The sequence below is a fragment of the Sycon ciliatum genome, chromosome 5, assembly GCF_964019385.1.
Source record: "Sycon ciliatum chromosome 5, ocSycCili1.1, whole genome shotgun sequence".
Lineage (NCBI taxonomy): Eukaryota > Metazoa > Porifera > Calcarea > Leucosolenida > Sycettidae > Sycon > Sycon ciliatum.
This window is the reverse complement of record NC_088647.1, coordinates 24860-47246: the sequence shown is the minus strand read 5'-3', so window position 1 is coordinate 47246 and position 22387 is coordinate 24860. Positions and strand designations below refer to the sequence as shown.

Sequence of the window (22387 nt, the reverse complement as noted above, 5' to 3'; positions counted from 1 at the left end):
TAAACTATCATGACTCAAAAGAAACAAGAACTGTGATTTGGATCCTGAAACCACCAATGCAACGACATGGACAAGAACGAAACCAAACGAAACCAAAACAACACCAAACCTGCACATGCGTTTGATTACAAGTCTGGCAGCTCTCTCACTTCGTATGTAAGTGTGTGTGTGTGTGTGTGTGTGTGTGTGTGTGTGTGTGTGTGTGTGTACGTGTGTGCACGTGTGTGCGCGTGTTCGTGTGAGTGTGTGTACGTCATCGGGCTCACACAGTCCAATACGAACCACTTGAGTGATTATGTCAGTGAGTTGAAGGTGACAAAGCAGCGGCACAACAGATTGTCACATATGCGTTTGTGACCGATCAATAAGCAGTGCGGTGGTTTGCATGTCACGTAACTCATAATGTGAACTGCAAATAAGCGCACAATACAGTGAAACAGCTGTCTAAGACGACCGCTCAAGGGACCTTCAAAATGTGGTCTCTGTTACCAGGTGGTCTCCTTATCCAGGGTCATTTGACTGGAAATAGCATCCCTTGATCCTGGTTTCAGTGGTCTTCTTGGATAGGTGGTCGCCTTATCCGAGTGGTCGCCTTGCCAGGTTTTACTGTACTCGATAATCAATACTCGATAATCAATACTCGATAATCAATACTCGATAATCAATACTCGATAATCGTGACGTACACGAGTACATCTACACCAAAATGAAGATCTGCTTTTCATCGAAACAAAACTTGATTCTTTGCCAACTCTTTTCACCTTGCTACTGTTTGCGTGTTCTGCAGATTTACCCGGCATGCCTTGCCTTGTTTTGCAGTGTTTGCCTTGCCGTAAATTAGACAGATGGGAAAGAGTGTGTTCTCCAATCACGCTGAAAAGAAGTTCCTCGTTTTGAGAAATGCTCAAGTCAGCGGACAAGAATGTGATGTGGAGTCGCAATGAAATTGTCATTTTCTTTGCACTTATTTGAATTTCTGATCTGCTCTTTGAGGAATTCCTGGGCTCGGAATCTACGATGTGGTTGTACACCATGTGACAGCATCAATAAGAATTTGGGAGATAGAGACATTGTTCTTTGCTGTTGTATTTGAACAAACTACATTGTACATCTTATTACAGGGTGCGACAGAGCTCTCGGCCATTGAAGAAAATGTTGAGTCACTTTCCTTCTCCCGCGTTATCACCTCAGCTATGCCAGTTTTTTTTATGTGGAAACCCCCTATATAATAGCAGTTTGGTCTATATTTTTAATCATTCAACATCTACCTTCACTGATGAGCTATGTATTAGCGAAACAGCTGTCTGGAGGATTTTATCAATATCGTCTACGGAAGTGTCCTCGCAATGGTGATGGTTGTGCGCAGGAGGGTCTAGTCGGCTAAAGAGCGCAGTGTAGTGGTGGAGGTGACTCAACATTTTACATTGTACATGTGCGGAGAAACCAATTTCAAGTCAAGAAGATCTACACTACCGAATGTCAAGAAGATCTACACTACCGAATGTCAAGAAGATCTACACTACAGAATGTCAAGAAGATCTACACTACAGAATGGACCACACAAATCTTCTCGTTTCTTCACGCTGGAAATTTGAAATACCCATAGGAACTGGAGGGTAAATCGTCCCAAAATGCAAACATGCCTGTCGTCGAGTCCACACATCCATAGTCACTTTTCAAACATGCCTGTCGTCGAGTCCACACATCCATGCAGTCACTTTTCAAACATGCCTGTCGTCGAGTCCACACATCCATAATGCAAACATGCCTGTCGTCGAGTCCACACATCCATGCAGTCACTTTTCAAACATGCCAGTCGTCGAGTCCACACATCCATAATGCAAACATGCCTGTCGTCGAGTCCACACATCCATGCAGTCCACACATCCATAATGCAAACATGCCTGTCGTCGAGTCCACACATCCATGCAGTCACTTTTCAAACATGCCTGTCGTCGAGTCCACACATCCATGCAGTCACTTTTCTCGTGAACCACTCGCTGTAAAACGCGCATGTGCCTGTCGTGTGAATCGCCTACTAGGGCAGGCTTTACTGTACATGCAGTTGTGATGATAGTAAGAGTGCATTGTATGAAGTTCCGAGTCAAAATAAATACTCATAACTGGATACACTTGGCGGGAATAGCCACTCACTTAGTCCCAGTGTTGTTATAAGTTAATATCTATTCTGTCTCTGAGCCAGAATGTTTTGTAGTGCAAAGGCATGTCAACTACTTCTTTCGACATGATGTACTGCCACTTTAGACCAACTCGTGTGACGAAGAGTCGAAGTCTGACACTGTGTAATTTTGACTGATTAGTACAGGAGTTATTACAAACATTACGTTAGTACTGTACTCACCTCCCATTGTGAACGCCAGAATATAATAGGTGATTTTTCTATACGGAGACACAGCCTTCGTAAGTTGTTCCTTTTCTGTTTGACTGCACATTCTGCGAATGAACACTCCATGACCATTGGGTTGAAAGGACTTTGCAGGCCTAGCTTTAGGGCACTGGATAAAGAAATTCCGACTACATTGCTGAAAAGTACGAGAACAAAGTCTGGCGGGTGCTGGAAGTGATCCAAACAATGGCCGAAGTGAGGCTAGCATTGTAAAATACCGAGAACGTGAAGTTCGTGCTGCTCTTCACATTGAACTCACTGCTATCTACTGCTTACAGGGTTAGGGACTAGGGCTGAAAAGAACAGAGCTGCTTAGTTCTGTCACCCACGATACTCAGCGAACAGGACTATGTCAACAATGTGAACAGTAAACTGAGCTCGCAACATCAAATTTACTTTGCCAAGCCAGCTTCTCTCAGATTGAATGTCTACAAGACTAATTTTCAGCTCTTCAGTTTTCGAAAACTGTAAACACAGTGAATATTTTTTGCATGATTGTGCATCATGTGGCGCTGTCGACTGTCCTGACTACGTCACTGATTACTGCATGCATGCATGTCATGTCACAGTCTGTCTGTGCGATGTCGTAATCAATAGTCAGTGCACGTGACGGGAGTCACGGACTCACGGGATTTGATTTGCAGCCCGGGCCAAGGAGGCTGAGCTGAGGTCGAGAGTGCCAGGCAGAAAGTCTTGCTCGGCCCCGAAACATACATAATTTTGCTACTACAGTCAGTTTCAAAAAGATTAGCAATCCTGGTAATCGCCCGGGGAGTTTGCCGTCTTACCGTATGAGCGCTCGAGCGCTGCCTGGAAAAACTCACTGTGAACTCGAAGAAATATTCCGCGCGAAAGCATGAAAAATGACAACTCACTCAGGTCGATGTCGGTACAGTCGTGTACGTCTGGTTCACAACAAACGAGTTCTTCCTCGTATCGATTATGGAGTCAGAGAGGACATGTCGAAAGTGTAGTAAATGCCAAGGCTGACGAGCGGCATGGGTCCCAATATGTTTTGTGACCAAATAGTTTCTTTGAGCTGCGATGCAATTTACTCTCACCATGTGACGAAAACGACATCGACACAGACTCATTGCCAAGGCCATGACTTGGCGAAGCTATCCGTATGACTTCGACAACATTTTGAGAAAAGCAGACGCCTGTGGAAGCTGATAGAAGACGGCGTTGACTTCTAAATTCAAATAAATTGGCGATCTTGAAATACTAAAATAATTCTCAAAAAGAAATCGATCGATCGATGTGCCGGTGTATTCAACGCTTGTGGCTCAATGTAGCTGAACCATCGGACCTTATTTGTCAGCTTGGATCACGTGATCCATCCAGCTGCCGCGTGCGGCAAACAGCCCAAATAGCGCTAACTCTGGCCTGCGAGCGTTTGCTGCGACTAGCGCGCTAGCGCTCGTGACATACACAAACGCGCTAGCCAGAATGCTTTGACTTTGATGAATTTCAGCTTCTATTTTTTGAAAAGTAGCGCGCTCAGACCAGCTCGCTCACTCTTTTCCTCTTCCATTTTTTAGGGCAATTGTTTTGTTTGATAGACGAAGCTTAGGGTCTCTTTGGGTTTGCAACCCTTACCCTCCTGGAAAAAATCATAGTTGCTAGACTGCGACACTTCAGACCAGGTACTATTAGAGCCGCTAATGGACGACGAGCTATTTTCCGCTATCCGGAGCTCAAGCATTTGAGCCGCTAAATGGACGAGACTCCTGGGGTAAAGGATGCAGGGAGTAGGTATTGTACTACTTCCTGGTATGGAGCACTGAGAAGCGGTAAGTCCTAGGGCAATTCTTAGCCAGTAGTTACTTTCTCGCCATAATTATGTTCTCAATTTTCGTGTCTTCTGTAATGCCAGTACACTAGCAGTACGACTACACTGTTATGTAGGCGAGAGTCCATAAGCCAGAGTGTGCAGCTCTCCATCTATGCAGCATAAACAAATTAATGACAAATTTCCTTTGCCTAAGGGCTGGGTTCCACTGCCGCTCCGCCGCACATCATCCACGGCATGAAACGTCATCATTACGAGCTGGTCCAGCGAGGCCGCGGCTCATCACCAGCTTTCGCTTCGCTGCTTGATACAAAAGAATGCAAGCCGCGGTCACGGCTTGCATTGTTTCCCGCGCTTAATTGTTTTATTCGGGGGAATTTTAATTCGTTGCACAGGCCAGAACACGAGGATTATTTTGGATTTCACGCGCGTGCAGGCAGGCTAAATGTCATCAAAAAACGTCGAGCACGATCGCGGTACCGTGAATGGCGAGTGTCACTGGAACCGCGCAGCTCTGCTGCATGCAGCCAAGTACCGTGGAGCAGCGGAGCTGCGGAGTCGCAGTGGAACCCGGCCCTAACCAAACTTATAGCAATTTGAAAATGTTTGACAATTTTTCATAAAAAACTTGACAACATTGTTCTTCTGTAGAGTGCCGCTGGCAACTCCATCAATGAGCGCAGGGATAAAGTTTGGAAACCCTTCGAACGAGAACGTGTTTTCAAAAAGGAAGCACAAATATGCCGCGTAACTTCCCCTCTAGTATGGCCCCATCAAAGCCACTCGCTGACTACTTACCAGTAAAATGGGGTTGGACGGTTGTCAGATTAGCTGACATGTTTTCTGCCAACACAACCATAAGCAGTTGTCAACTCTCAAGACTAAAAGAGCTTGCGGAGAAAGTGAGAAACCTTGGCTATGAAAGCACATGAAGCGTCAGAACATAATCGAGCAAACTTGGACCTAGATTACCAGTGTCTGCTCCAGAGCGAGGTCAGTGGCCCTGTTTGTGAGTACTTGGACCTTTTGGAAAAAGAACACTGGGTTACCTGCGACCCGGTCGGAAGTCCTGTCGAGTACTATACTTTTTTATACTTCGAGGGTATACCGCCACTGACAGGCTGCATACGCGTGCAGATGCGTGCGGCCAGAGTGCCCAGTGCGAGTACGTTCATACATGTACATGTACAATCATGTACATCAGGAAGTCGAAAGTAAGTTTACGACTCCCTGACACACAGTAGCCGCATTTGAACACATCTGGCCCTGGCCCAGTGTTGCAGGAGTTGTGCCAGGTAGACGTGTACCCGGTTTGTGTTAAATCTTAGAGCAGGTACTGCATACCCTATCATATCTGTGTACATGGGTATACAGAGTCAGTGTTGTTGCGTCCCACTCAGCACCCTTCTGGTTCATTTCGGCACCAGCACTCTTTGCGTATGCAGAGCTGAGTAGAGTGCAAGTTCGGACCACAAATACACTGTAGCAGCTAGTTGCGAACCTAACCTGTGCCGTGATGCACGGCACTTGTGTGCATCTACTTTATCCCTGAGTAACCCACCAGGTATATGGTGCACAATAGGGCACAGTAAATAATCAGCATGCATCGCAGTTTTCTGCAACATACATGTATTCCTGAAGTCACTTTACACCTCAGAAGAATTGCGTCGCTAACTGTTAGTTATTCCCTAGGTCATTATGAATCGTAGAAAACCCGTCATACAATAGGTTCAAGCTAAAGTACCGTACCACCATGGTAATTACCTGGAAATTCGGTGTGTTTTCTACGTTTTTGTTAAACAAGCAGCAATGTGCCACAGAAATTACCATGGTGATAGAGTAGATGACCGTGGTATGGTATGGTATGGTATTGATTTATTTGAATTCGGTATCTCAACAGTACATTGTACAACTTGGGAAGATCCGAATGACATAGATACATAAACATAAAAGTGGATTAGGTGCTACCGTGTGAAGCGGTGTGAGATGCAGCAAAGGTGAGCCTGTTACTGCGAGTCTATGCCCTAAACAATAAACTTTGCTGTGGGATGATTCTCTTTGGGCTGCACACTCTGGTTAATGTACTCTTGGTGGCAGCATTCTGGTGCCAAAGATGATATTTTTTCAGAAAAATAAGCACTAGAGAAATGGAGTGGGAGTAACCTGAATTATTCTATTAGCAGAGCTGCAATGCTTGGGATATGAGATTATTCCCGTAGCTATGCAAAAGACGCTATTCAGTTGTACTTTAGTAGCATCTGGCGCTAGCCAGTATCCACACCGCTGTAATTCGGTGCGTGTCACGGTGCCTGGTAGGGTGGTTCACGTGGCATGCCATGGTTGGTGCAGTATCCCGTATGTGTCCCGTACCGTAATTCGAGTATGCGGTGCGCACCGTAGCATAGATGTATCTGGAGCGCTTTACGAGCTAAGATGTCGGGGCAAATATGGGGACATTCACAACATGCAATGTGAATATGCACGTCAGTTTCGTTTTAAGAAGTGGGTTTGACGGAGTAAGAAAAGGCCCCAGCTTTGGCTGCTGCATGCTAGCCCAGTGGGTACCAATCTCCTGCCATCGGCCGAGTGCTGATGGAACGGAGTAGAAGAAAAAGAAAGAAGAATATTGCATTCAAGAATACAATTTCGGTAAGGGATATACAGTAAAACCTGTAACTAAAGACCACCGTGACTAGCGACCAGCCTGGTACTACCGGCCACTTCGCCAGGCACGGAAGGTCTCACATTCAAAATGCACTGTGACTAGCGACTACCTTCTGAACGCGACCAGCGACCACCTTTTCCTGTCCCAAACACAATTTTTGACCCGTAACTAGCGACCGCGATGTAGGAAATCAAATGTTGCTCGAAGCTCCTTCTTGAAATTTTACTGATTTTCCATGGTCCTGAAAAGAATCTTTCGATACTACAGCTGAACAAATGAATGCAGGTAATTTGGGCTGTGGAGTCGGTGTGGACTGCACTACACCTGTCAAAATTTCAAGCGCTGTCAAGAAAAAACATGATAGGAAACGTCTTGGAGAGCGCATCGAAAGCGCTCTGATCGATGTTACTACTCGGAGGAGAAACGAAGACTGGGCAGCTCTGTCACCCCAGTCATACAGACGGATCGACGATGGCATCAAGGAATCCAGAAACAAAGCAGCACCACAAGGTCCTGATGCTCAAGCAATCGAGAAGTCACAACAAGGACAGTCGGTATGATTGATCGCATGAACAAATTTGAAGCCCAGCGCGAAACGAAACTTCCCCAGGGAACGTTTGACTCCTGGCTTCAGAAGTAGCAGCTGAATTTGAAGTCTGCAAAAAATTAATCTTCTCTCTCTCTCTCTCTCTCTCCATCTCTCCGTCTTTCTGACATTGCGCAAGTCCTGGGGAATTGTATTAGCTGCATTTTGACATACATATCATATAATGGGATCCACATATGGTCACACGGTGCAAACCTCTAACTAAAGACCACCTGCTACTAAAGACCGCTTTTGCTGGCACCAAGGGGTGGTCGGTAGTCACAGGTTTTACTGTACCGGTAAGTGGATAGCTAACTAAAATAATTAGCGGTATGGTTTAGAAATAGTGGTGGCGACTCTGGATGGCAGTCGTGAGTCCGTCAAGTGTCAAGTCGACGGAATAGCGCGAGGTCCAGTGTGGGGAGCAAACCCATTCCTAGGTTAGCATCCCCCCACCTCACAACAGAGCAACCGAGTTTTGGATTAAGCTGGGAGTGCCGATTCGAGCAACTGGTATGATGGCTCTGCTTGGAGCCACTAGATGGCTCGCAGCTGAGCCGGCAAATGACTCCGCTTGGAGCCGTCAAATGACTCCGCTTGGAGCCGTCAAATGACTCCGCTTGGAGCCGTCAAATGACTCCGCATGGAGCCACCGAATGACTTCGCATGGAGCCGCCGAATGACTCTGCATGGAGCCGCCGAATGACCCCGCATGGAGCCGCCGAATGACCCCGCATGGAGCCGCAAATTGACTCCGCATGGAGCCGCCAATGACTCCGCTTGGAGCCGCCAATGACTCCGCATGGAGCCGCCAATGACTCCACATGAAGCCGCCAATGACTCCGCATGGAGCCGCCAATGACTCTGAGTAGAGCCGCCAATGACTCTGAGTAGAGCCTCCAAATGCTAAATATATTGGTATGCATAACCAGTTGAGAGCATATACCCCACATAAATCGGCACTCCCGGAGCGGATCACAAAGTGCAGCTACCCGTGCAATCTGTAAGCGGTGCAAGCTAGGTAAAGACTGTCAGAACTTGATATCATGGGCTGAGGCCATTGCCGCAGCCACCCATACTTTGGCTGCAGGTGGCGTCCGAATGTTACTCGAGCAGACATCGCTTTCCACCTTCCCGCCTCTCTGAATATCGATTCCCGCAGCTGATTCGAAACGAGTGGCCGGTGTACAACGCCAGGCCAAAGCCACAACTGATGAGCAATATCCTCGCAGTTGCTGTAAATGCCCATCGATTGGCATTCGCAGCTGATGCCGCTAGTTTTCCCAGGTGCTGCGGGATGCCACAATTGTAAACAACCCTTTGCGATTGCTGCTCTGCTTGATTGACTGTCCATCGCCCTATCCCCGGTCGCAATTGTACGAGCACCGGCCAAGTGCACCACTTGCATCAGTGAATACCAACAAGTCGGGGGACGGCGTCCATTTAGGGTGTAGGAAGAAGGACCGGCCGTTCCGCTAATCCAGGAGCTCAGGCCATCAGCGAAGATCTTTGAGGCACTCTTTGGAGAGCTTGATCCGGTAACACGGCTGCCGGTACCAGTTGGCAAGTGACCACAATCTGCAATTTGCATCCAGGGGCTATCACTCTTGTAGCAAACGGGAGCTTTCCCAGAAGAGACTCGAGTTGACATTGGGTAGTTGAAGCTGTGTGAAGAGTGGCCCGAAGGAGATCACGAAGCTCGGCAAGTTCGTCCATAGGCATACTGATGTTAGCGCGGCGGGTGTCCAGGATGACGCCGATAAACATTAGGACGTGGGCTGGACCCTCCACTTTTGCTGACGCCAGAGAAAACACCGAGGTATGTAAACGAGCGGCGCCGAGTAGCGAGTTGCTGGCGAGCTAACACAGGTCCAGAGCATGCATTGAGGAAGCACTTTTACTGACGCCAGAGAAACACCGAGGTATGTAAACGCGCGGCGCCGAGTAGCGAGTTGCTGGCGAGCTAACACAAGTTCAGAGCATGCATGGAGACCGAAACGTTAGTCGAGGTACTCCCCGTAATGGGACGATGCCAATAACGTCAGGACTTGAGCTGGACCCTCCACTTTTGCTGGGGCCAGAGAAACATCGAAGTATGTAAACGCTCGGAGCAGAATAGCAAATTGCTGGCAAGCTAACACAAGTCCAGAGCATGCACTGAGGAAGTAACGTTAGTTGAGGTATTCCCCGTAATGCAACAGGCGTGTGAGTGCGAACTGCTAGCACATAATCCATTCACTGGCGGATGCGACAGAGTTCCATATAGCTGGACTGGAGCGTAATACAGTCTGAAGGGCAGGGCACTCTCATAAAAGTATTGATCCTGCCAGCGGATCGACAAGGACCAATCCTCCGGGCGGACGGGAATTCGGCAGAATTCGGCAGTTAACATGCACGTCAGTTTCGTTTTAAGAAGGGGGTTTAGCGGAGTAAGAAAAGGCCCCAGCTTTGGCTGCTGCATGCTAGCCCAGTGGATGCCAATCTCCTGCCATCGGCCGGGTGCTGATGGAATGGAGTAGAAGAAAAAGAAAGAGGAATATTGCGTTAAAGAATACAATTTCGGTAAAGGATATACCGGTAAGTGGATAGCTAACTAAAATAATTAGCGGTATGGTTTAGAAAGAATGGTTGCGACTCTGGATGGCAGTCGTGAGTCCGTCAAGCGTCATGTCGGCGGAATAGCGCGAGCTCCAGTGTGGGGAGCAAACCCATTCCTAGGTATGGTTTAGATCGCATTATTGTAATGGCCGCGGTTTGATTTCAAAAGACCATAGAAAGTGACGTGCTATTGTTCGAAAGTTTAGGGGTGTGGTACTGATGGGCCGGGAATGTACGGATCGGGTGGATTGTTGTGTTTTAATGGGCGTAGTTGTATAAATAGAATGCTGAGATCATTAGAAGAGGACTATGAGGAAGAGCAAAATGACAGGGGTGACAGTGTTGAAGCTCTGAGCAGACGGCGTCGGCAGTAGTGCCTACACAGAGAGTAGAAGAAGGGAGAAGAAAGGTCCCGCCGCCTCGAGAGTCGCCGTGCTTGCGAAAGGCTATGCCAACAGCAAGAAACGACGGAGCAAATATCCCGTCGTTTGGAGACTCACCGCCTTCGTGACAAAACGCGTTGACAGCTAGAGACCGCTGCACAGGCATCCATTCAGCAGGAGAAAATACATGCTCTCATGCTCGAACTTGTTCGGTGTGCGGGGCCATCATCATGTCACGCACCAGCCTGGCCCTATTCCGTTGATGTTCCGTACCATTCTGGCAAAGACTGCTGGCCACATGTTGAAACAGGGCTTGAAAAAAAATGAAATAAGCTAGTACCAAAGCGTAATCTATTATTATATTTACTTTTACTTGGTAGAATGTACCTGTCTGAGAGTTTGAGTTTTGAGTTATGTATCGATGTGCGTTTATGAACTAAAGTTTTGATTGTCATGCACATGTTTTTGTATTGCAAAGACGTTTCTATCAGTTCGAATAACACACATGATGACCTAGGCAAATATTAAGCATAGCGAGGGCTCCTGGGCGGTCAAGCCCTCTCTAGCCTTCAAGCCCAAGCGCTCTTTATTTGTGCGATATCGAAATGAAAAACTAAATGCAATAACAACGATGAACAATTTATTTCAGCCAAGTACAAGTGGGGTCTATTGGTATCCTTTATTTCAGCCGAATAAAACTGTTGTTTATTGCTATCGCATAATGCATGATAACCTAGGCAAAAAAGATAGTGAGGGCCCTGAGCTTTCAACTGAGCTCTCTCGTTGGAATTATTAATATGGAGGTGTGTGTGCCAATTTTTCATGTAGGATTGCCTGCCACTTGCAGCACTGCATTGCCTTCTGCAACATGGGGAAAGCTGCGTGCTCAGGCCCGTAGCAGCTCCATTCTGGTTGGTCCAGCGAGACCTGACTTCCACAACTTTGCGTGCTTTTCTTGTGACGGGCATATACATGGTACAAAGTATGTGTGTATGTGTGTGTGTCTATGTGTGTCTGTGTGTGTCTGTGTGTGTGTGTGTGTGTGTGTGTGTGTGTGTGTGTTGGCGTTCCTCTGGAGCAGCTTGGTGACATCGTCCAAGATCGACAGGGATGGCGGGTCACCTGCCGTGACGCTGTCGACGCTATTGTCCAGTCCCGCATGGAGCCTGTGGCGAAGCCCCTCATTTGTGGCACAGGATATTGCGACGCACAAGTGTAACGCTGTTCGCACGGCCCGCGCGCGCTGAGTACGGCGTTCCCCGCCCGGTGGACAACACGTCTCCTGGTCTGCCCCGTATGGGGCCACATAGCCAGTCATGGCAGTGGAAGAAGGAAGGAAGGAAGGTGTGTGTATGTGTGTGTGTGTGTGTGTGTGTGTGTGTGTGTGTATGTGTGTGTGTGTGTGTGTGTGTGCATGCATGTGTGTGTGTGTGTGTGTGTGTGTGTGTGTGTGTGTGTGTGTGTGTGTGTGTGTGTGTGTGTGTGTGTGTGTGTGTGTGTGTGTGTGCATGTGCCCCCCCCCCCACCCAAACCAAGTTCATGGTTTCTGGCCCCAACACCTCTAACGACGATCTAGAGCCGCTCGCGACACGAACCATGGGGATTGCCCATGTGTCGTCTTTTCGTTACCTTGGATCCAACATACACAGCAACGGCCGATGTCATGATGATGTCACATCCCGGATCTCTGTCTTTTCTCCTTCTGTCTGCCTGTCTGTCTGTCTCTGTGTGTGTGTGTGTGTGTGTGTGTGTGTGTCTCTCTCTCTCTCCCTCCCTCTTTCTCTCTCTCTCTCTCTCTCTCTCTCTCTCTCTCTCTCTCTCTCTCTCTCTCTCTCTCTCTCTCTCTCTCTCTCTCTCTCTCTCTCTCTCTCTGTGTCAATATACAGCTTTCACCGTCCAGGAGCGACACTGACTCGCACTGCTATCTGGTGCTCACGAGGTGCTTGTCGCGCTGCAAACGGAGCGTCTCTGTAAGTTTGTATCTCTGGTGATGTTTGGACATGGAGAGCACTATATAAATGGTGCTTCTCAGGCACAATCTTCCTCAGCCTACTCAAACTCGACTGATGAGGGTAAATGTTCCCGAAACACTGTGTATTGAGCAGGGAGTGGTCCCTTCTTGCAGGTTTTCCGAGTGGAAGGTTGGATGGACTTTTCGTGTGCTCTGGGTGGCAGCTGTCAGTCAGTCAAGTGTAAAGTCAAGGCGGCGGAATAGCGTGAGCTCCAGTGTCGAGAGCAAACCCTTTCCTAACAATCTTCGCCGAAGTTGCAACCACTATTTCGTAGGTCTACCCTTGTTAGGAGACAACCCTGGGGGTATCAACTTTTTTTGTCTGATAACGAGTACATTTTTCTGCTGCTTTGCATCACCCATATTGTGTCCACATCAGAACTGATGGTTCCTTGTTATTAGACAGTGTTTTCCACCAGACCCCTGTACAAGACAACCCATTATCAGACAATGTTTCATCGGACCCCGATACAAGACAACATGAAATATCAATCGAGCTATCCTCGGCCATCCGCTTTTTCTTGTAATGAGAATTCAAACCTGTGAGACAGCTGAAGGGGACGTTATAACGAATTTGGTCTACAAACGAATAATCTCTTATCCGGACTTGCATGTACGACTGCTAATGATTCATGGGATTTTGGATCGTTGTCTACTAATGAGGTTTGTCTTGCAACCGATGTCATACTAACGAGGGTAGGACTGTAAATTAAATGCTTGAAAGTTGAAACTTCGTTTTTCAGATGAATCAGACTGCAAATCAATAGCATAGCAAAGACCATAGCCATCCCAGGAACACTTGAGTAGTGCCCTCTTTTACCTTTTTCTATGTTGTCCTCTTCAGTTTGAGCAGGTATGGATGTTTCCTAGTGCCTTCTAGAATTTCTAGGTATATCATTGGTCTTGTTCAGATCGTCCATTTCGTTTGCAGCTGTTCAAACTTGTATTGTTGTTTATTATTTTATTGATTTATTTATTCTACTTGCCTTTCCTATCTTCTTGTGTTTTAGCATTAGGCGATTTGATCGCAGGACGAGAGAGGAGCTGATGGACGATCTCTCCAATGTTCCTCTTGGTTCGGAGCGGCGCCGAGTGCTGACGTTGGGACTTGGGTAAGGATGAGTGTTCCCTCATGTTTACAAGTTATCCATTTTGTCCAACACTAACGGTTATATGCAGAATACTGCTGAGTCAAAAATGTGCAACAATCAGCACAAAAACTGACTGATGAGATCATGACATTCAACGACCTGATGCTTAGCTGCATCACGTTTATACCCGTTAGTGTTGGAAAAAACGGATAACTCGTAAACTTATGGTCCTCTTTTTTACTTTTAATCCTTGGCTCTCCATCCGAGTTCCCTCATGTGTTGCTATTATTTTTAATTACTTATTTTTTTGCCCAGGGTCTACATTCTACATTTATTTTACTTAGACTAGGGTTAGCTGTCCGTTTACCAGTACTCATCCACACATATGTGCACATAGGGTCTACACAGAACTCTATCAGTAGGTATTTTTGTATAGGAGGTTGTCTATCCTCCGGGATAGCACTATATACTCCCATTCTTTGTGTTCTCTGGTAGCTATGTTCCTTGGAGACCATGTGACTGTGCCAGTGTGGTGACCGAGGTGAGGTGTGTCTGCACTGGCATCGTCAACTTGCCTACTGCTACGTGCTCCCCAGTGCTCCATCTGTGTCCTGTACTTTATTTGGGGGGGGGGGGGCAATACCGGTACTTCAGGTGCAGGGGGCAAGGGGGATGGGGTGGGGGACATCATGCCCCCAATGAACCTCTCCAGGCGTTGTTCTGGAGTAGACTAACCATAGGCGGAGTGTACACATGCAGCACATAGTTTGGGAATTAGAACGCGATCGGACTCAGGCATATTCAAAGGCAGTCTATTGTGATAGTAGTCCTGGACGGATCTCACTATGATGATATAGGTCGTGCCCAGCATCACAATGCCCAACATTATAAATGACTGGGTTTTTTTCCTGAGGGGCTAGATGAACATGTGGCTAGACTGCCGATGGCAACCAACAGGCTCAAGGCTGTGTTGAGACTTCGTGTTTGCGACCCGAGTCTTGTTTACTCACCATGACTAGGCATCGCATTGGGCATCGTATGACCATTTTATATGTCACTTTCTTAGTCGCACCGGGGGCGCATGCCCGTTTTCAGGAGACTTCTCAAAACACACAAGCCCTGTGCCCTGAAGGTTAGGCCTATTGTTAGTCTGAATAGTCCTGGCTACTATCCCGCTAAGTTTATTGACTTTCTACTGAACCTGTATGTACGTGAGGAAAGTACTGTTCTGGCCTGAACTACGGATTTCATCAACTTGGTAGAAGGTTTGCCTGTGCGGGACGATCATTTATTTTTGAGTATAGATGTGACCAGCCTTTACACCAACATCCCCAACGAGCTCGGTCACGTTGCATTGTCGTGGTATATCACACACAGGTATACAAGGTGGATTCCCCCGGCCCTTCGTACACGGTTAACAACAGCAGTGACTTCCTTGATGTCAGTCATTCGGAAGACTAACGGGTTCGTGTACGATAACGATTTGTTTCCGCAGATCCAAGGGACTGCCATGGGTTCTCCTGCAGCAGTGGTCTATGCCGACATTGTTATGCTGTATTTGGAGAATCGGTACATTTTGCCGATCTTAGAGGGGGAGGGTTTAGAGGTTCAGGTTTATAGACGCTTTATCAGTGACATTTTTGTTTCATTGCATGGTTACGAAGGTCAAGTTCAGCGCGCTTTAGACAGGATTAATAAGTGTTCGGCCCTCGAGTTTGCGCATGAACTGGCACATGATTGCATTGATTTCCTGGACACCACAGTTTTCCGTAGTAAGGGATATATGGCTGTGAAGCCTAATTTCAAGGTCACCAATCGTTTCCTGTATCTGCTTGCCGGTAGTAATCACCCCCGTAGTATGGGTAAAGGTGTGATCACTGGGGAGTTGATCCGTATCCGTCGGTCTTCGACCCTTGACCACCACTACGAAGCTGCTGCCGAGCAGGCGAAGCAGACTTTCCGGGCCCGTGTATACAAGAGCTCCATCTTTCATCTTTCAGACCGTACACCAGGCATGCAAGGCCGGCACAGCTGGGGTGGCTGGGGCGGCCTCAGCCGCCCCACTTTTTTGGCCGTTTTTTTTGTTCTTGTTTTTTTAGCACACTGCAACAAAGCGCGATGATCGCAGCTCAGCTCAAACGTGGCAAATAATGAAGAATCCTTGTGTATCAAGGTGTGTGTGTGTGTGTGTGTGTGTGTGTGTGCCTGTGTGTGTGTGTGTGTGTGTCTGTTGAATGGTGTAATCCCAGCACAAGTTGCTATGTCTAACATAGCTGTTCGCTATCATCGCTTCCGCGATGGGCAGGTCTGAGGTCTGAGGTCTGAGGTGTGTGTGTGTGCCTGTGTGTGTACGTGCCTGTGACGTGTACAGCACCGCTAGCTAAACCGACCAACGGCTACTCCCAGGGCACAAACTATTCTGCTGGAGGCAGCGTCGTCTTCGGCTGAAATTCCGGATACAACCTGCAGGGAAGCATTGTGCGCATCTGCCAGATTGACGGTTCCTGGAGTGGGGCAGCTGCCTCGTGTAATCGTAAGTTGAATTTCAAGAGAGCCAATATATCCCTCTTGTGTAGAGAAGCTTCAGGCTTGTAGGAAGGCAGATTCTGGTGGCGTTGATCTTTCCTATTTACAGAGCATGTAATAGTCTGGGTGTTACCTGCCACTTTTCATCATCACAAATGATGATCGTGCTTATCACAGGACCCAGGACCAGTCGAGCATCTCAGCCTGAGTCCTTAGGATATATGTTATACTTGAAGGTGTATGGTTAGGGTGTTTCACCAGGTAGAGGCGACGGTTTCAAATAGGACACAGGTTGCAAACCGGAACGGACTCAATATTCACTTTCTCTCTTGGTATTTTCATTAGAAAACATATGTCACAGTGAGACTACGATGTGTTATACTCCGAGCCAAAATTTCATGGCTCTGCGATGACCAGACGCACCATACCAAGCAGGTGAGTTTTTGACGTGTTGCTTCGCACTGCGACTTGAGTTTTACGACTTTCGAAAAATCCACTTCTTGTCGCAGGTAAACAGCGGCTCGCCTCTTGCCAATAAAGCACCGCATACCAATCAAAACTAATGGAAGCACACACAAGGCTTATTGTTACTCTGTACTGGCCGTCGTGGAGCAATAGCAATTACCTACTTTCAGACCCAGAGTGAATTTGACGTGCACTCTAAAACGTGTCCGGTTTGGAGCCACCTCTGATTTGAACTTTTTTGAAGCGAAAAATTGGGCAACTTGGAGGCAATGGGTCAACACAAAGGAGTGGCTCAGTTCGATTGACTCTGGCCCCAGAGCAAACTTCAACATGCCAGTTTCCTTCCACAAACATATTTCGAGTGAAAAATCAACGCTGATGATCGGTTTGGGTCTATACAAATTTGGCTGTCAAGGCGTTCCGGTATCGAACCGTCTACTCTACCAGAACACTGAGTTGTTGGCATAAGCCGGTAACTTTTGTCGAGCCTGTTTTAGGCTACCACCTCCTCCAAATATGCTAATATCTCTTGACTGTACAAAAGATGTGCCGAGCAGACACCTTCTTCATCTCTTGACTGCTTTGTGTGTTGTGTGTATGGGTACGTGTATCCAGCCATTCAACTGCAGTGCCAGTCTGGCTACCTGCCCTGCCTGCGTTCCAGTGGCTGTATCCTGCCATCACAGCGCTGCGACGGTGTTTGGTACGACTGTGCTGATGGCTCTGATGCACAGTACTGCCCAGGCAAGGTCACACCAGCTCCAGGTAAGCACCAGCAGCAGCACTGATAGTAGTACCATGACTTCTATTATTATTACAGGGTGCGACAGAGCTCTCGGCCATTGAAGAAAATGTTGAGTCACCTCCACCACCACACTGCGCTCTTTAGCCGACTAGACCCTCCTGCACACAACCATCACCATTGCGAGGACACTTCCGTAAACGATATTGATAAACTCCTTCAGACAGCTGTTTCGCTAATACATAGCTCATCAGTGAAGGTAGATATTGAATAATTAAAAATATAGACCAAACTGCTATTATATAGGGGGTTTCCACATACAAAACTGGCATAGCTGAGGTGATAACGCGGGAAAAGGAAAGTTTGAAGTACTGTTGACGCGCATTGGACATGCATGCAGCGTCGGATATTCGGCGCGTAAAATCAATCACTATTCAATGCAGAAATAACGTGCCAGAATCAGAGTACTATGTAGCTAGTAGTGAGAGTCTGTGTACTAGTATTGCAGTAGTCCGAGCGCCATGAAGGCCTGCGAACGCACCTCACGACCCGCCGACGTCGACAGCCACAGCAGCCCCTGGGGCATGACACTGTACTGCTCGCCCGTCGCGCCAAGACGCTTGGCAGTCACTAGGCTTCATGCCACCGATGTTGTCCGCAAGCTACCTTGTTATCTACCCATCACCCACTGCCGCTGACACGCTGGGAGGCCCCGCGGCATTCGCCCAGTATATCGTCGTCAGAGCTGTGTCGACGGTACAATAACGCTGGTAGAAACAAACAGTTGGCCGTATGGTATTGCGTCCTCCGGATTGTCCCTTGACTCGTCTTGTCCCTCTTCTTGCTCTGACGCTAATGACTTCTATTACAAGCAAAATGTAGAGCTACTGTTGACCGCTATTCACTGCTGTATTTATTTTATTACTTTGCATGGCCATGTTGAGGCAGTCTTCGCATCAATTTCCTTTACACAATGCGTGTACTGCAATGTATTCAAAACCAACGTCTGTGCCACGCACACATACGCAAACGTTTCAGGGATGAAACGAGTATATCGAATACTCGAGCGCTTGCTCGAAAATTCGAAAGGAGTGAGGACTCGCTTCGCAAAATACTCAAAGTATCTTATGCACATTGTACTGTATGCTTGTACATCAAGCACGTCTGTTACTCTGACCAGTACTGATAACCCATGCAAGTGTGAAATTATTACTTGTCCCTACTTACGAACGAAAGACGTAGTTCAGACTATTTCCTGCACTAGGCTGCATGCAAGACTACATGTGTATCAGGTGTAATACGTTCAGTGTTACGAGAGTGTGTGCAGTACATTGTTTTATGTTGTCAGTAAAATACTCGTACTCGCTCGAATACTCGCTCGTTTTTTCAAAGAGTACTCAAGTCCTCAATTTTGGCACTCGTTTCACCCCTAGGCCAAACATGCATACACTGAATGCCTGTGCTCTGTGCACTCTGTGCTTGTGCAGGTCAAACCGACTGCCAGGTCCTGTCACCACCGGCACTGGGCTCAATGACCGTGAACGGCTTGATGTTCAGCAACACGACCACGTTTGTGTGCACATCTCCCTATGTCCTTATGGGCTCGGCCGTGCGTACTTGTGAAATCTACGGCCAGTGGAGCGGTGTGCAGCCAGCTTGCGTCCGTAAGTACATGTACCTATGCTCGACTGGCTTGTATTATGCATTCCCGTTCATCACACCGCTCATACTGTCAAATGCTGCCTCTTCTCATTCACAATGGCATGGGTCACAGTAGATAGGCCTGGTGCAGGTATTGCCAGTTCCTTGCTTGCTGCAGTACAGTATGACATATTAACTTAGCTGGTAAGCAGTGCATGTGTGCATGGCAAGTGTTAATTTCGTCCATTGCTTCCCAACCCATGTGTAGTGACGACTGCTGCTCTGAGTGCGGCCAGTGACGAGCTAGTCAAGGACTCCGTCTCAGAACGCATGACACAAACGTGTAAGCCTAGTATTGCTGCATAATTGAGAGCAATTTCTCCTACTGCTGACTGCTGAAAATGTTGTGTCCTTCACAACTAGTCTCTTTGTTCTAAGAAGTCTGCCTCTTTCATCGATTCGTGTTTACCTAGCTGCGTTACGCTATTAGTAGCCTATTACCTGTTGTGCAATGGGGCTGGCCTAAAAGCTGCTCGCTCAACAGTTGTGTTGAATGGCATAGAGGGAGAGACGGCAAGCCGCCTCGGCATATTTGCGGATAGAGCTTTTATTAGAAAGGAAAAGGACATATGGATACGAGTTAAGAGTAACTGTCCACCACTGTAACTAGCTACTACAGTAAAAAAAAATGCAACAACTAGGCACAAAACTGACAGAGTGCTGAGACATTCGACGACCTGACTCCTAGCTTCAACACATCTCCGTAGCGCTAACCAACAGCCTTCCAACTTGGAAGGTTCAAGGTTAAAAGGAGAGACCAAAGAGGGGAAGGTAAGCGCAACGAAAATGAGCACAAGCTAGTAGTTGAAGCTACAGTCCCACAAGAACAAGAAATGTTGATTGTTACTGGACGATGACGAAACCAGTATTACCTTTCCCTCTTTGGTCTCTCGTTAACACTACGGAGATGTGTTGAAGCCAGGAGTCGGGTCGTCAAATGTTTTAGTGCCTGGTTGTTGCACTTTCTGACTGTATTTAGTATATAGTGACAGTTACTCTACACTCATATCCATACGTCCTTTTCCTTTCTACATTAATTTTATTATTGCCATATTGGCTCAACATCCGAGTTTCAAAGAGCTTTTAGTGGACGACTTAATCCATTTTCGGCAATACTTACAACGATCCAATCAGTCATATTGTAGATCAGGCTATGCTGTGGGTAAGTATACTACTGGCCTTGTATGGCTTATTGTTTGCCAGCGAGTATTTAGCATCATCTACTAGTATTCACTCGTTTGACAGCCAAAGAGTATTTGTGTGGGAGGCTGGGAGTCTCGCACCTGACTTGGTCACGTTGCGCCTGAACGTCACTAAGACGCGGCCATATACGGTGGAGCCGTCGCAGTTCCATCTACTGTCGACGAAACATGCCCGGTATTGGCTATTCCGGTACATGACAGCCCATGCCTGTAGCACCAAGCCTGTGTTCACGTTTGCCAAAGGGATCCACCTTACTCGGCCTTATTTAAATAAGATACTCTGTCACGCTCTCAACTGTTATCAGGTTAGCTCCCGCTCCATGCCCATTGTTGGAGCGACAGTCCTGGAATCCAGAGTTGCAAGTGAGGTGGTGATACGGCAAGAAGACGGTGGCAAAGTACGGCTTAAAAGCTCTACATCTAGCAAGTGGCCGGCATACCACCCCAATGGACATCGGAACAGTACACGTAGAGTAGCATCTCTACGTGACAGGGTATGAGCGCAAGTGAGTTCTTATGCTCTACTAATGTGCATTGATTCTGTGACTATAGTTGGTGTACAGATCTCATCACATGTGCCTTAGGTGGGATTTGCTATTGTCACTGTAAAATTCAGCCCTAACAAACAGTGTGATGGATGAATTTGACTCCAGGTATCTGCTTTTGGGAATGCCATGTATGCATGTCTGGCGTGCTGCTGCTATAATGTTGTGGCAGCAGCATTTTGGTGCGATGGACTGTTCTTGTAACGGTGTACCTACCCATTTGCTGTTGCCGGATGCCGTGTTTTGTCAGTTGTGCCTGTTTGAAGGTGCCAGGCCAGCTTGTGTTGGTGCGTTCCCGTTAAGTTGCCAGGGCACCATATTTGTAACGGCGTTCCCGTTTTGCTGTTGTGGGGCTGTGTTTGTATCGGTGTGTTCCCGTTGAAGTTGACGGGGCACCACGTTAGTGGATTGTGCCTGTTTGAAGTTACCAGGCCAATCCTGTAACGCACACCCGTTTGCTGATAATTGGGGACATGTTTGTCCATTTTGCTCGAGATTCACATGGCTGCGCCAGTTGCCTTGTGCGGATTAGACTGTTATCTGGCACTAGTCTTGATCTGTTTTATTCAGATTCAGATCAGCTATTGTTCCTATACGAGAAAATCTGTGGGTGCAAATCCAATTCATTTGCAGATTTGCGTGCTTCTCCTGCAACGGGCGTTTACATGGTACATGGTGTGTGGGCGTATGTGTGGTGTGTTCATGCTGTACAGGCCAGTATTGCCAAGCACTGGGGACCTTTGGCAATCTGAATGTTTTGTCCGAGAATCGATCCTTGGATCTGTGGCGTTGCAGTTGTGGTGCTCCCGACCCTCTTGCGCGATGGCCGCGGAGACTTGGCGAAAAGGTTCGAGATATACGGCATCTCAATATCTTCCACCACAATCAGTACATCAGCACCACCATCGAGTGTAGCGACATCAGCAATAGAAGACACACATGATATCATTCACCCTTACGGCCTTAGCGAAGACCCGGGAATACCTGAGAAGATGTTAGCCGCAACTTTACTGGAAAAGTCGTCGGTGACAACGGCACTCCATATTTTAGCTGCATGCAGTTAGGTCTCTCAACAAGTGTACCCAAAGTTTTCAAGCTAATACACAAGCAAATTCACTAGGGGCCGAGTATATTTTCCTACACCTCTCCCTGTTTGTTGTTGTTTTTTCTGCATTCAAATTGTTTGTGTACCTGTACATTTATTACAGTAGAGCCACGTATCCACGGCTGTTGTTTCCAAGGTCAGGCTCGTCAGTTATACAAACCTTTCAGCAATCTGGCCTTAGGCTTAGTTCCTTGACTTCTTGTACCACCTTAGATGCACATCCCACTGGATAGTGAGCAATACGTGTGTAGCAGAATCTGTATTCCAGAAAAGCAGAGACTTGAGTCTATTGACACTGCGTTTCGTTTTAAAACGTTATTGGCTGTGGTGTTCCTAGAGGTATACTATACACGTACATTCCTGGGTCCCACGTTCTGTGACGCCCGACTGTATTCGTGGTGCCTCAACAACTTTTAATTTTGTGCACTCGGGAAAACCTGCCTGAGGCTGTGAGGCTGCAGAGTGTTGGCTGTGTTTTGCTTTAAAAAACCATCAGGTCTCCCCAGATTTTCTAGTCTGTCCCTGAATTTTGCCACTCTTCGGTTTCAAAACCTAGTGTGGTGGTGGA

The 22387-nt window shown here is 47.4% G+C and overlaps 1 protein-coding gene and 1 long non-coding RNA gene across 4 annotated transcripts in view; one reads left to right on the top strand and one right to left on the bottom strand.

The window, feature by feature from the left end:
• The window catches only part of LOC135817063 (uncharacterized), a 66989-nt gene extending 64115 nt beyond the window's left edge, over window positions 1-2874 (bottom strand). For all 3 annotated transcript variants that reach the window (XM_065330163.1, XM_065330164.1, XM_065330162.1), the window contains exon 1: window positions 2363-2874. In XM_065330163.1, coding sequence (XP_065186235.1) covers window positions 2363-2615 — 253 coding nt within the window. In that variant the 5' untranslated portion in view covers window positions 2616-2874. The remainder of the gene's footprint in view (window positions 1-2362) is intronic.
• A 1019-nt stretch (window positions 2875-3893) lies between these two features.
• Window positions 3894-22326, top strand: LOC135817062 (uncharacterized). The gene is made up of 10 exons (XR_010553502.1): window positions 3894-4200; window positions 11513-11775; window positions 12318-12401; window positions 13453-13554; window positions 15905-16066; window positions 17140-17289; window positions 18754-18930; window positions 19176-19250; window positions 20475-20675; window positions 21428-22326. It is a non-coding gene; the product is annotated as an uncharacterized LOC135817062 (long non-coding RNA).
• The last annotated feature ends 61 nt before the right edge of the window (window positions 22327-22387 follow it).